The sequence below is a fragment of the Mirounga leonina genome, unplaced genomic scaffold (genome assembly GCF_011800145.1).
Source record: "Mirounga leonina isolate KUSES-001 unplaced genomic scaffold, KU_Mleo_1.0 Mir_127, whole genome shotgun sequence".
Taxonomy (NCBI): domain Eukaryota; kingdom Metazoa; phylum Chordata; class Mammalia; order Carnivora; family Phocidae; genus Mirounga; species Mirounga leonina.
In genome coordinates this window covers 55,058,718-55,074,002 of record NW_023270316.1, presented here as the reverse complement: position 1 = coordinate 55,074,002, position 15,285 = coordinate 55,058,718, and the positions used below count along the sequence as shown (strand labels likewise).

Here is a 15,285-nt window from a genome sequence, read left to right as displayed (position 1 = left end):
TAAATTCGTAGCGGTGGAATTACTGTTCTGTTGTATGTAATTTTTATGAATATTCACAAATCACCAAGAAGTCCACACCAGTGTACAGTCCTTCTAACAATGGAAGAACACATTTCCTACCACCCTTGTGTTTTAATATTTTTTACTTTTCCTAACCTATTAATTAAAAAGTGATTTCTTATTGTAGTTTTAATTTGCATGTCTTTTTTATAAGCAAGGTTGAGTTTCTCTTCATATATTTAATCTTACACTATTTTGCTTCTATGAATCGTGCTCATACTCTTTGCCCATTTATCTTTTGGCTTGTTGATTTTTTTGTTGTTGAATTTTTTTTTTTTTTTTAATGTAGGCTCCACACCCAGCATAGAGCCCAACGCAGGGCTTGAACTCACAAACCTGAGATCAAGATCTGAGGTTGAGCTCAAGAGTCGGATGCTTAACTGAGCCACCCAGGTGCCCCTTGTTGTTGTTGAGTTTCTTATTGACTTTTATCAGTTATTCAAATGCTAAGAAAATCACACTTTTGTCTGTGATGTGAGTTACAAATACTCATTTGTCTTTTGACTGCTCTCTATGCAGAATTTTTCTTTAATATCATCCAGTTTATCAACTCTTTGTTTTAGGACTTCTAGGTGTTACGTTATCTTTTGGCAGTCCTTGCCCATTCTGAGATTATGAAATTAAGTTTTCTCACATTTTCTTCCAGTACTCTTATGGTTTCATTTTTTTACATTTATTTATTTATCAGAGAGAGAGAGAGAGCACACACAAGCAGGGGGAGCAGCAACCAGAGGGAGAAGCAGGATCCCTGCTGAGAAAGGAGCCCAATGTGGGACTCGATCCCAGAACTCTGAGATCATGACCTGAGTTGAAGGTAGACGCGTAACCGACTGAGCCACCCAGGCATCCCTCCTCTGTTCTGTCTTTTCTTAAGGTATAGAAGTTAGAACAAGAAACAGTTTTCTAGGTAGACACACCATAGGTTTGTCCAAATGTAGCACTACTTTTTTGCCTTGTATTTCTTTTCTCTCTTATGTAATAATCTATTAGCTTTAAAAAGATTATTATTATTACTATTATTATTATTATTTTGGCTATAGCTACACACTGCATTGGTCTAAATGACTCCTGAACCCTTTTCTGCATTATAACTAGGAATTCAAAGCTCATACTCTAATAAGTATCACTTGTATTTTTAATGCCTCAATTAATGTGATTACTGCTCACATTGAAGTGCAATTGCTTGGGAGGCAGTACAAACAAAGCTCATTTAAAAAGAGTTACCTAGGGCGCCTGGGTGGCTCAGTTGGTTAAGTGACTGCCTTCGGCTCAGGTCATGATCCTGGAGTCCCGGGATCGAGTCCCGCATCGGGCTCCCTGCTCAGCAGGGAGTCTGCTTCTCGCTCTTGTGCTCTTTCTCTCTCTCACTCTCTCTCTCAAATAAATAAATAAAATCTTAAAAAAAAAAAAGAGTTACCTATGTAAGAAAAAAAAAAACCCACCTTATTTTTTTTTTTAAGATTTTCTTTATTTGAGAGAGAGAGAGAGAGAGAGAGCATGAGCAGGGTGAGGGGCAGGGGGAGAAGCAGACTCCCTGCTGAGCAAGGAGCCCAATGCAGGACTTGATCCCAGGACTCTGGGATCATGACCTGAACCGAAGGCAGACGCTTAAACTGAGCCACCCAGGCACCCCCAAACCCCCAACTTATTATCTTTAGAAACATACATTCACAAATTATCTAATTGCAACGTATAGGAGGCTGGCAGCACTATGGTAAAAAATTTGATTGCTAATTTTAAACAACTATTAAAGAACTTCTTCCACTTGACAACACTTAAAAAAATCCATTTCTCGTTACTCCCTGTCAGGCTTTTTACTTACTGTTTTGTTTGTTTTCAAGATTTTACCTGCCTAGAATATATTCCCTTCTTTAGGTAAAAATACCTCCAGTTTCCTTTAAGGAAACGTTATGGCACAGAGACTAGAAACCAGCGGAGTACGTGATGAATCGGTGGCCCATCAGTGCCCTCAGTCAATGCCCACGGCCAGCTAGAAGTTGCTAACACGAGGCCGCCATCTTGGCCCTGAAGCAGCGAGGGTGACTTCAGTTCCTATTTGGTCATTGGTTTTTGCGGACTGCTGCAAAAAAACCTGCCACAACTTGGCAACTTAAAACAACAGAATTTATCTTTCACAGTTGTGGGGGCCACAAGTCCGAAATCAAGGTGTGTCAGCAGGGCCACACTTTCTCTGAAGGCTCCAGGGGAGAATCGTTCCTCCCTTCTTCCGGCTTCTGGTGGCTTGTAAAGTTCCTTGGCTTGTGGCAAATAGGAACTTTCTCTAGTAAGGATACCAGTCACTGGAGGTAAGGCCCACCCTCAGTCCAGGCTGATCTCATCTTGAGATCCTGAGTTTAATTACATCTGCAAAGACCCTTACTCCAAACAAGTCACATTGTGATGCTCTGGGTGGATATGTCTTTTTAAGGTTCTCTGCTGCCTCCTGCCCTTGGCAGTTCTCCGGACCTAACCTCCAGGTGCTCAGGAGGGAATTTGAGACTCTCCCATCTCCCTTCTTGCTGACACCTACTTTTATGACTTAGCGGGTTGTGGTCCCCACTCTGGCTCTCCCCTCTCAAGAGCTGCCTCAGACTTTGAACACCTTCTATCCGAGATACATGATTAATTGGCAAGGTCAGGCAAGCTTCTGTGCTATTGATTGGGTTGAAGCTGGCAATTTTTCATAATTTGTCATTTCCCTTTCCTTTTTCTTGTCTTGTTTATAAAAAGAAAGGCTAAATAAAGCATTTTGAATTGTACTGTGATTCATACATTGCGACAGATTGTATTGTGATTTGTCCATTGCAGTAGAATGTGGTGAATACGCTGTGATGCCTTCATTTGTCATCTACGTTGTGCTTCTTGATGTCAGAGGATTTGATGGAAGCCAAGAAATAGGAGACAAGCAGGACTGTCTTACTGGGTGGAACCTTACCTGGCTCAGGTATCTGTAAAGCACTTCAGTGTATGCATGCTCCCTCCCCACACCTCCCCACACACAGACTCATCACTGAGACCTGGACCAGAAGATACCTAATGGAAAGGAGATTCACCATGTGCAGGTAATAATAGTGATAACCTGGGGAGAACTGAGAGGCATGTGGGTGGTATCCCATTTTAGTAAACAATACTGGTATTCCGACTAGAAAATTGGTAGGATGAAAACTGGAATGGGGGCTAATGCAAGCCTCAGCTGTTTTGCCTTTGTAGCATGTGTTGTTTTGTTTCCAGATATAGCACTTTCATTTTCTATTAGGCAACTACCCTCCCAACTTTGAAGTCTGTGTGGTTGGGTAGGCTTTAGCTCCATAGAAAGGGGACGTGAACCAGCCTGGGATACCGGATGCTGGGTCTCCTGGCCATGATTGATTCAGGGATGAACAAATGACCAAAGCTTGTCCTTGGAGCCAATTAGCATTAGTCCTTGGGCTTTGGCTGGATTTAATGGGAAGAAGCAAAGCTGGTAGGATGTCGCTTTAGAGGTGCTGCTATCCATGTTTGTCACCAACTAGAAAGCCCATGTAACAATGAAGTCCACACAAAGGAAACCAGGCTGAGGGACAGGGACAGAATCCTGATGGCATAATTTGAGCATTTAGATCCAGTTGTACCTAAAGCCAGGGCTACCTCCTGGACTTTTCATAACATGAGGGGATAAATTATCTTTTTTTTGCTTAAGCCAGTATGAGTTAGGTTTATTATCACTTGCTGCCAAGAGCCCTGATAAATATAGGACTACTCTGAGATTCTAAGAAATGAGTGGATATGTCTACAAAAGTCTGAGAGGGTTCATCATCCAGGGGTCTACAATGATAACCATCATTTATTGTTGGATTTTGTGCTAATTGTTTACATGTGTCATCTCCGTAATCCTCATAACAGACTGTGAGGTATTACTGGTCTCATTTTAAGACAAATTATGGCTGAAATAGGTTAGGGAACTTTCTCAAGTCTACAGAGCCAGTAGCAGGGCCCGGATTCCGATCCAGGCTGCTCTTTCCAATGTTTCTGCTCTTAATTAGCATAGTGTAACACCCCTATGTTAGTGACGGCTCTTGTGCCCAGTGATAAAAGGAGCACATCCGTTTCCATCTCAGAGCATTGACTGTATGAAGAGAAAACTTCAGGACTAACTACCTTATCATATGGCCTGTTTGGCCAACATTACTCCATCCTAAGGAAACCAAATGGAAGGGCTGGACAGTAGAAAGGTGGTTATCAGAGAGACTTGAAATTAGTTTTGCAGTTCTTTTTAATATTCTAGCATGGGTCCTTGAAATTTTTCAGCCTTAACACCGACTGAACCACCCAGGCATCCCAAGATTCTTCCATTTTAAAAGGAGCCTAAGAGAAGGCAGTCTCATGAAACCAAATTATCATTGACAGGAGAATCTTGAAGCCTGTAGTAGCTGGCTGGTAAAAATGTTTGACAGAAATGACAATTCAGGCACCTGGGTGGCTCAGTCGTTGGGCATCTGCCTTCGGCTCAGGTCATGATCCCGGGGTCCTGGGATCGAGCCCCGCATCGGGCTCCCTGCTCGGCGGGGAGCCTGCTTCTCCCTCTCCTGCTCCCCCTGCTTGTGTTCCCTCTCTCGCTGTGTCTCTGTCAAATAAATAAATAAAATCTTAAAAAAAAAAAAAAGAAATGACAATTTTTCTCCACTCTTCATAATGCAAGTTATTGCTGGTACTAGTGATTGTAGCCATGCAACATAAAACGACTATGTAGATAACAAGTGCAGTGATTCTCAAACTTGTTTATAAAGACTGACCTGGGAAATTGTTAAAAACAGAGATTCCCGGACTCTAACCTCAAAGATTCCCATTCAAGAGAGGCGGGCCTGGGAACCTGCATTTAATCAATCATTTAATCAATCTCCTCAGGTGATTCTGATGGTGGTTCAAGGATCACGAATTAAGAAAAAGATAAATGAAAATATTCTTCCATGCCCTGGCATTCTAAAGATTAATTACTCAATTGATATCTGTTGCATTCATCTGGTGCTATTTAGCTCTTAAAAATAATGTATATAATCCTTAATAATTAGGCCTATGAGGAGGAAATGAGCAATAATTCATAACAAATTTTGAAAAATAGAAAAACGACCCCAGCTCTACTTAAGATAATTAGTTTTGGTGACAGGTATGGGCAGAAGTTCAATGTGCTAATTTTCTGCTGATGACATGAGTGGAGTACATGCTGTTTTCAGAGCAAGGGCCTAAAGGGTGAATTCAGACATGGTTGGGAAATTCTAGAAGGCCGGTAGGGTAGATCTTTGATTTAGGACCCATCTAGCTAACTCCTGGGTGATGTTTATGACTTGGCTAAAGTATACTCTCCTCTGGGAGGCTTCCTTTCATCTTCTAAAACTGGGTCAGATGCCCTTAGATGGGGTTCCTAGTATTAGTAGCAAGGACCAACCCTGAGACCCCGTATTTCTTATATACCGCCCACACTGGTGCAGTTCTTCAAACACTTCAGAACTAATGCTTCAAGCCTTTGCATGTGTGGTCAGTCACTGTTCACACTGCTAGCATCTTTTTCTTTTTTAATTTTATTATGTTATGTTAATCACCATACATTACATCATCAGTTTTGGATGTAGTGTTCCACGACTCATTGTTTGCGTATAACACCCAGTGCTCCATGCAGAATGTGCCCTCTTTAATACGCATCACCAGGCTCACCCATCCCCCCACCCCCTCCCCTCTAAAACCCTCTGTTTGTTTCTCAGAGTCCATAGTCTCTCATGGTTCATCTCCCCCTCCGAATTCCCCCCCTTCATTTTTCCCTTCCTACTATCTTTTTTTTTTTTTTTTAACATATAATGTATTATTTGTTTCAGAGGTACAGGTCTGTGATTCACCAGTCTTACACAACTCACGGCGCTCACCATAGCACATACCCTCCCCAGTGTCTATCACCCAGCTACCCTATCTCTCCACGTCTCTTCAGAAAGACTTTCCTTATCATTTTACCTAAAAAGTTTCTCATCCTCAACTAACCCTATATAATAAAAAATTAGGACTTTATAAAAAAGGGGGATAACTTCCCCACCCCAAATTATAAAAGAACACATGCTTTCTGAAAGAATTTGGGAAGTAGAGAGAAGAAAAAAAAAAAAAGCTGATAATCAAACACCCCTGAAAACACCTACCGTTATAAAACCTTATGATACATAGAACAATGGAATCTTGGTTATAAGCCTGTTCTAGTTCCTCTTGGGCCATGGTGCTCTTAAGAGCATTTCCAATTTGTTTTGCATGTCTAAAAAACAGTTACTAATTGTAGTTATATTGGGATAATGAAAACGTGGCAAGTGAGTTTTCTTCCTAAAATGATCTGATTGGCCAGAATATATTTTTGTGCAATACTCTCTTTGCCAATATTGCCTGCTTCAGAGGAGTTAATTATATTAAAACAGAACAAAAATAAAAGACCACAACTTCTTGGATAGAGATGAAACTTTATTTATACATAACAAATTATACATCAGGAATTCTTTTCTAAAAACAGTCTTTTCCTGTAAAGTTCAAAATGAAAAGATTCAAAGGGGCAGTGTATAGCTCTTTATAATACTTTACAAACTCGAGTCACAGTTAGACAATTTTTTAAGCTGCAAAAAAATATACCTCTCCTATAATAGGAAATGCATGGCCTCTGTAAGTGCAGACGTAAATCTCATGATGGTGTCAAAAGCCAAAGTAAAATAAATTAATACCATGAAACAAAAGACTTGGCACCGATGTTACAGTGGCCCCATCTCTAACCACTTCCCACCACGTTAATTCTTCCTCTTAGGTACATAACTCAACAGAAAACTGTTTTTTCTAATAATACTTATCATTACCATGGAAGGAGTACAAAAGAGACGTGATAGGACTCTTGTGGATAGTTTAACAACATATCTCCCATGATCATATGTTTCTTGAGTAATAATATTAACATTATCCTCCCTATATAAGAAATAAAAAGTGCCATCATGTTTGGGGACCAAATAATTTATAGAATAACTACTAATCTATTCTGGAGCATGTAAGCTTCAGTACCATGTCAATCTCAACCTCACTTCTAAAAAAAGTCATTAATTCAAAGAACTATTAAAAGTTCAAGAGATAAATTAAATGTCAAATGGTTGCTATATCCAAATACGATTAAAAACTCTTAGAAAGACCATGGCTTTTTTTTTTTTTTTTTAAGAGCAGGGCTTAATTTACAATATTTTGCCCAATATAAGAAGGCTTTAATTTACCTGATAATGACTGGGTGAAACCATCATCTCTCACCTTCTGTCCCCATTTCCAATTCCCTCACTTGCTAAAGCCACCATTTATTTATCAGTAATGTGGTTACTTTGTGGAAGTAATCTATCTGAGATGACGATTTATAGAGGTGGACAAAAATCATGTAATTTCAGGTACAATGAACTTAGATGTTACCTTCAACAGAAAAGAAAGCTTAAGTATCTGCTTGACCTTTTGAACTTAGTGTTGCTCTTTTTTCTTCTTCATTTTTAAGTGTCAAAGGAGGTCACAGTTCTATAAAACTTAGCCAAGACGTATAGGAAATTAAAAAGTTCTTATTAGAAGATGTCAACAATGCCAGTTTTCTGCCAGATGGATGGAGACTTGATTTAAGTAGGTTTTTTACCACTTTGGAAGAGGGGAGGGGCAGACATGGGCACCTTTCCATTCTGTGTAAACAACTCTGTTCTTTTATTATCAATGCTGTTATATTGGGCGTAGGCTCTCTGAGGGGCATAAAACCTCTGGTCTGGCCTTACATTTCATTAAAACTGTCCTGGGGTGGCATGAAAGAGCATTACATCCAAGCGAGCAGTAAGGTGGTAACTCATGGAAAGCATTAGGCAGAAAGAAGAGGTTTTTCTCCCTTTTGCTGAGGACAAAGACGCTTCAAGGCGAGGGGAAAAACAGCAAATATGTGATATGGAAATATCCTATCCCCTTAAGGTGAAGAAAACAAAAATAAGTAATGAAAGGTGACATTTTTACTTTAAAAAATTCCAAGTTTCTCAAAAATATATGTTAGAAATTTATATAAGGGTGAGGAACTTTTGAAAACATTTTTTCCTTTCATCGGGGAAAAATTATAACAAAATTAAATGAGCGCAATGGATGCTTTGCACAAAGTTTTGTGTTCAGAAAATATTACTCATTAAAAATGACACCTTAGGCAAACGGTGGTTCTGTTCAATTTTGCTTAGACAAGAAGCTTTTTCAGTTTGCTTAGGAGAATAATTCATCTTTTTAATAGCTACGCTCCTTGAGTAGGCTACTGTTTATGCTGGTATCATAAAAGCAAAGAATAATTTGTGCCATAATTTGAACAGTTCACTCAATTGTCATAAAGCCTAAATGAACTAGGAGTCAGAACGTTTTTCCATTAAAACCTCACACTTTCCACCTAGTCTCTCATTTTGTGTTCTTTTTTCCCCACAGAAAACAAAAAACAAAACCTCTCATGCTTTATCAAAACTACAACATAGAACTAGTGAACAGTTAGGATGGCTCTGTAAGAAAACATAACTTAGAGAATTTGAATTTAGGCTTTAACTGTTTAGAATGTTCTATTTAACATCTTATAGACTACCTCAAGCATTACAAACTTACATACTCTCATTAGGGTGGTTATGATTAGAGTTTCCATTTATATTTTTGTATTCAGGGATTATGAACTTGATTTTTTTAAAAGACTATTCATGACTGATATAAAAGATCAGTCCCCAATAAATGAGCTAAAATCTGTTAAATATAAATGGGTAAAATAAGATCATTGCACAGCAAAGTTTAAAGACTTAGAGAGCTTTGGCTGAGACCATGGAGACCAAGTCTTAGACTTCACACTGCTAATGCTTAATGGCATATTTTTTTAAAAAAGATTTTATTTATTTATTTGACAGAGAGAGACATAGTGGGAGAGGGAACACAAGCAGGGGGAGTGGGAGAGGGAGAAGCAGGCTTCCTGCTGAGCAGGGAGCCCGATGAGGGGCTTGATCCCAGGACCCTGGGATCATGACCCGAGCTGAAGGCAGCCACTTAACGACTCAGCCACCCAGGCGCCCCTTCATGGCATATTTTGTCCCTCAGATTGCCTCCCCTAGAAATACTTATTAAAGTTGGAAAAATCAAAATAGTTTTTCCTTAGCACATGAGATAATGCAGAGGCCCTTCTTTCTGACTTAAAAACCAACCAACCAACCAACCAAAACAAAAGCCCAAGCAACAAATAAAAAGCCCTGATTGTCCAAACAAGCAAAATGTGAACAAAACAGATGAAACCTCCAAGCCCTCTATTCGTAAATGTGTATTCAGAGGCTGCAGTTTAGAGGGAAACCCAAACAATTTCAAATTCATGGATTGACTACAAGGACCTGACACACTTACTCCAGGGCAGGCAAGTAATATTTGATGAGGAGGTCTAAGCTCTGGTGGAGATTCAGTGGATAGTCCTGACCAGATCTTATAGGATACTTGTGAGACACCACAGAAATTAAGGAATAGATGGGTCCTCCAAATAATTATTTGAAGAAAAGCCCACACTTCCTCAGAAGCCAAAGACACATAAAATTCTATTCCACATAAGAAATACTGACTTTAGGTTTTCACAGGACTTACAGGACGTACAGCACAAGGTAAGTTTGTATGCTTTTTAAGACTAAAGTCACCTCTAATCTTAAGGAACTCAAAACAAAGGGATAAAGATAGATAGACAGATAAAAAGAGTATTCTTCAACTTTTCTTCATTGCACAGGGAAATCCCCCTGAAGAATAAGAAAGTTCAGTAAGTTGGAAAATATTTCTAACTTTAACTGTATTTTCCTTTTAAGTTTTTTAGATTTTATTTTTAAGTAATCTCTACACCCAACATGGGGCTTGAACTCACAATCCCGAGATCAAAAGTCGCATGCTCCACCGACCGAACTAACCAGGTACCTCTGTATTTTCCTTTAAAGCCACATTTTAATATTGATGTAGGTTTCATACAGTTAAAAGTGATAAAGATTTTAAGAAGCAACCTTAGCTCTTAGGTAATTCCTTACTCACCTTTACGAACCCTTGTTAGATTGAGCTGTGGATGAAGGATATAAGGATTTTGAACCTTAATTTATAGAGAGGCTTTCAAAACAATGAACGTTTTCTAGCTGTGATCTTGTTTAACACACGGATTATAAACACATCTCCTTTCTCTGTTCTTTACGAAAGCTTGCATATTTACCCAAGCTTCAAACCACTCTTTCCTTTGCCATTTCTTATAAACTAAACTTTACTTTTAGTGTCCTTAATGGCAATGCCTGGAGACAAAAGCTACTCTTCTGGTAAAACTACATTTTTTATCCCACCAGGGCTGAATATTCAAAAAAAATCATGGTTGACTTATCAAAAAAGATTTTCAGGTTTATAATCTACTTTATTATAAAAGGAAATAGATTTTTACACACAATTATTTATGGATAACAGAGCACTCAGAAGAGTTTAAATTTATCAGTTTGAAAGTATACCTCACTGAAATACTTACTTATAAAAACATACTGCCTTTGCCATGGGAAAATCTGGTGTTTAGTTCTCTAGATTTCTTGATCAGAGCTTTTTTCTGAGCTTCGTCAAACCGATTAACCTTGAGATCTTTATCACGGTCAAATGGTATTCTTTCTTGGGGATTATTTTTCTCTTCAGCAGCCTTATTCTTTAATTTTTTATGATGAATGTCCATAAGAGATTCTGATCTTTTTGATTCCTGGGGGAAAGCAAGAGAGTAGAAATGAAAATCTTTCTTTGTATAGATTATGGACAGAATATGATCATGAAGCAAAATGATTAAGCAGTAATGATGAACATTAAGGAGGGCTTTTTACAAACCCTGTCAGGTTTTGCCAAATCCAAGACAGGATCTATGAAGAAGATCTGTATCAGAGGGAAATTCAATTCAACCAAAATGAAGACATCTACTAACTACCATTATTATATAATAGTAATAAAAAAAAAGCAAGACAGAGAGAAAATAAACTTTGAAATAACCATGTGTGGTGTGTCATAATTAGAGTCCAAGCCAAGAACATGGGTGAGAAGGAAGAGCAATTACATTGTCACCGAGGAGCCTGGGTAAAGTGTCATGGATGTGCTGGTCTGCGAAGCCTGAACAGGTGGATAGGAAGGAAAGGGCATGGCTAGGCTGAAGCAGAAACAAGGGCAAATGCAAAAAATAATGGCACAGGAGTGACAAAATTCACGGCCCGCTCAGGATATACTGGCATATTCCATAAGCTAAGAGATTTTTGTTCCTTTCAGTTTTCTGTTTTCTCCTACATCCCTCATTTTCTTTCTTCTTAGTTGGGACAGGTGCTCACGGTTTCAAATATACCTAGTAGGATGAGGTCTGAGCAAAGGCCATTGGTTTCATCAACTAGAGAGTCATTCTAGACCTTCCAGTATTGATTCAAGTACAAGAAAGAATGGCCCTGAGTTAAAGGAGCAGGGAGTGGAATGCAGCAGTGGTTCCAGGCAGTACAGACCGGCAGCCTTCAGAGGTGGGCAGACGTGGGCCTGCGGGCTACAGAGAGTGGGGTCCATGTGGTATGGAGGCGTGGATAATTTTAAGGTTATCCACCCACAACGCTCAACTTCTTCATGTACCCTCACTTAAAATTGATTTGCTCCATAAGGCATCTTGTTATCTTGATCTCTCCCCTTTTATTTTAGCCCTTTACCACTTCACAAAGGAGAGGCCTCTCAGATCCTTACTGTAAGAATACTGCCCAGGAGACCAAGTCTCCATGGTTTCAAACAAAAATGTGAAATACTGGCAAGAGGAAACTTCCTCTAACTGAGGTACTGTAAACCCAGGGAGGCTTTGTATTCTTCTATGTCTTTTTTTTTTTTTAAAAGACATTTATTTAGAGAGTAGGAGTGGGGGGGGGGGGGCAGAGGATCTTTTTTTAAAAAAAGACTTATTTATTTATTTGAGAGAGACAGAAAGGGAGAGAGAGCGAGCCTGAGCAGAGGGAGAGAATCTCAGGTAGACTCCCCACTTACTGGGGAGCATGAAGTGGGGCTTGATTTCACAACCCAGAGAGTGTGACCTCAGGGGAAATCAAGTCAGATGCTTAACTGACTGAGCCACCCAGGCACCCTGTTCTGTATCTTAAACATATTTCTCCTTTTTTTTTTTTTTAAAGATTTTATTTATTTATTTGAGAGAGAGAGAATGAGAGAGAGCACGAGAGGGAAGAGGGTCAGAGGGAGAAGCAGACTCCCTGCTGAGCGGGGAGCCTGAGGCGGGACTCAACCCCGGGACTCCAGGATCATGACCTGAGCCGAAGGCAGTCGCTTAACCAACTGAGCCACCCAGGCGCCCATACATATTTCTCCTAAGTGTGTGGTATCCCTCAGAAATTGGTGTTTGGTTTTTGTTCGAATGTTCTGTGCTCAGACTGAATAGAAGGGCAGTGGAAGAAAGGGTCATTTTTGCTTAGCAACCACATCACTTCCAGGCCCTACCCTGTTAATGAATGTGTTTGAGAGCAAAGAAGTTAAAGAGAACTTAGTGAAAGCAACATAAGAAGGCACTGGTAAGAAATGCTGAAAATGTAGCATCCTATTTCATCCAAGAGACAAACTATCATGCCTACCTCTCTACTTTAGAATTCAGAAGTGTCACTGGAATAATCATCAACACATCTATCTGAATGGAAAAACGAAGCGAGATTTTCTGACAGAAAGTAAGTCTTACTTTGGCTGATCTGACAACCAGAACCGACTTTGTCAATTAGGTTATATGGTAGTTATTCTCAATCAACTGAATAAGCTCAATCTGGAGCTATGGGGTTTAGCAGAATGTACAAAAGATACTATGTTGGGATGCCTGGGTGGCTCAGTCGGTTGAGGGTCTGCCTTCAGCTCAGGTCATTATCCCAGGGCCCTGGGATCAAGCCCTACATTGGGCTCCCTGCTCCATGGGAAGCCTGCTTCTCCCTCTGCCTGCCACTCCTCCTGCTTTTTACTCTTGCTCTCTCTCTCCCCCCCAAGCTCTCTCTCTGGCAAAAAAAAGAAAAATTTTTTAATCTTAAAAAAAAAAGATACTATATTAGTTAGGTATGTATTTGAATTACCACTACTTCCATTTTCCTAATCCCTCTTATTCATTTCATAAATCTTGGTAAAATCTTTTAGAAACAAATTGATTTGCAAGTCAAGTGCTTTCCAATTCTTTTTTTTTTTTTTAAAGATTTTATTTATTTATTAGACAGAGAGAAACACAGCGAGAGAGGGAACACAAGCAGGGGGAGTGGGAGAGGGAGAAGCAGGCTTCCCGCTGAGCAGGGAGCCTGATGCGGGGCTCAATCCCAGGACCCTGGGATCATGACCTGAGCTGAAGGCAGATGCCCAACGACTGAGCCACAGAGGCGCCCCTCCAATTCTTTTTTTTTTTTTTAAAAGATTTATTTATTTATTTTAAAGAGTGAGCGAGCGTGAGGTGGGGAGGGGCAGAAGGAGAGGGAGAGACACTTGTCAATATAATCATAAAAGATTTTCAAGCGTAAGAGACTTTCATTATGATAAAATTCTGTGGCAGAAGAGAAATAAAATTATGAATTCAAGGAGAAAAAGGGATGAAATAAAATTTCCAAATGTTATGAAAGTGCTTGTTCACGTATATATATATATATTTTAAAGATTTTATTTATTTATTTGAGAGAGAGAGAATGAGAGAGAGGAGGGTCAGAGGGAGAGGCAGACTCCCTGCCGAGCAGGGAGCCCGATGTGGGACTCGATCCTGGGACTCCAGGATCATGACCTGAGCCGAAGGCAGTCGCTTAACCAACTGAGCCACCCAGGCACCCTTGTTCATGTATATTTTTAATGGATAATAACTGATATTGAATTGTTATGGCACTTAGATTCCATTTGAAACATTTAACAGAGTAATGCCCTATAAAATACATTCTTGGTAACTATTGAAACTTACAATAAAAATTTTTAGATGTGAAGGATAAAGGTTTCTTTTAGCGGTTACCAAGCAAAAACACCTGAAGACTGCTGGTCTCCACTCCTGACTGACTGAAAAGAAATAGATTCCTGAGCCCCATTGTAGATTTCATCAATCTAAATTGCCAACTGTGAGTCTCAGAAACCCGTGCTTTTAAAAATCACCCAGGTTCTCAGACAGGTGACCCACCAGATGTGGAACCTGCTATGTAGATCATTCTTTCTGGTGACTGGCTATTAATAGAGAGGAGAGGGAAAGCAACACAAAGGACATGAAGAGCAGGGTTAATTGTATGATGGAGGAACTATAATGTAACAGAATTATATATGAATGTATAAATGTAAGAAAGCCATACTAGAAAACCTTAATCTTTTAGCATCATTTCTCCACATTTTCCCTCCCTTTCTCATGAATGAGAAAATACCTCATTAATGGGGTAATAAGGATGAAGGTAGACAGGCTATCAAGAATTGGAAGGGGAAAGGCGTGAAGATCTAAGAAGGTGCTAGAGAAAACAGAGAACAAGGTTTGGAGGAGATGCATGGAGATGTGAGAAAGAATGAAGCCGTAGAGGCCCTACTTCACCTAGAGGAACAGGATTGATACTGATGATCAAAGCTGCACAAAAGGATGGGGGCGCCTGGGTGGTGTAGTCAGTTAAGTGTCCGACTCTTGATTTCAGCTCAGGTCATGATTTCAGGGTCGTGAGATCAAGCCCCCAGTCAACTTGCTCTTCCTCTCCCTCTGCTCCCCCATCCCTCTCTTAAAAACAAACAAACAAACGTACTGTACAAAAGGTAACAAAAGCAAACAAAAATGGAGAAATAAAGATAGCAGGTTTCAATTTACTGATCCCCTATATTAGTAAACTAAACATCAATAAAAAGAGGAATACATTAAACCACTGGACTACTACAATCAATTCCAACAATTCAAGTGCTCAAATTTGTTATGATAAATGAACTGTTCTTCCTGCAGCTTCAGGGATACTGTTTCTGCATAATTTGCACATTGTGACACCCATGACCAAACCAATGCTGGAGCTATAAAAAAAATAACGAAAACAACCAGAAACAGTTCACTAAAAATCACCCTGAGGACAATTCATGTACAGAGTAATTTGCTAAATGGCCAATTTCTGATTTACCAAATTTAATCATTTAACAAAATGTGTGTTTTATAACAATTTATAAAAGCCAGTGCAATTTATTTAGAATGAG

General features: G+C 39.5%; 1 protein-coding gene across 1 annotated transcript in view; it reads right to left on the bottom strand.

Moving 5' to 3' along the window:
- Positions 1 to 9,230: 9,230 nt before the first annotated feature.
- The window catches only part of GPALPP1 (GPALPP motifs containing 1), a 36,561-nt gene continuing 30,506 nt past the window's right edge, over positions 9,231 to 15,285 (bottom strand). The window contains exons 8-9 of the mRNA XM_035003339.1: positions 10,598 to 10,816; positions 9,231 to 9,842 (exon numbers count right to left, since the gene is read on the bottom strand). Of these exons, the coding sequence (XP_034859230.1) occupies positions 10,598 to 10,816 (219 nt within the window). The 3' untranslated portion in view covers positions 9,231 to 9,842. The remainder of the gene's footprint in view (positions 9,843 to 10,597; positions 10,817 to 15,285) is intronic.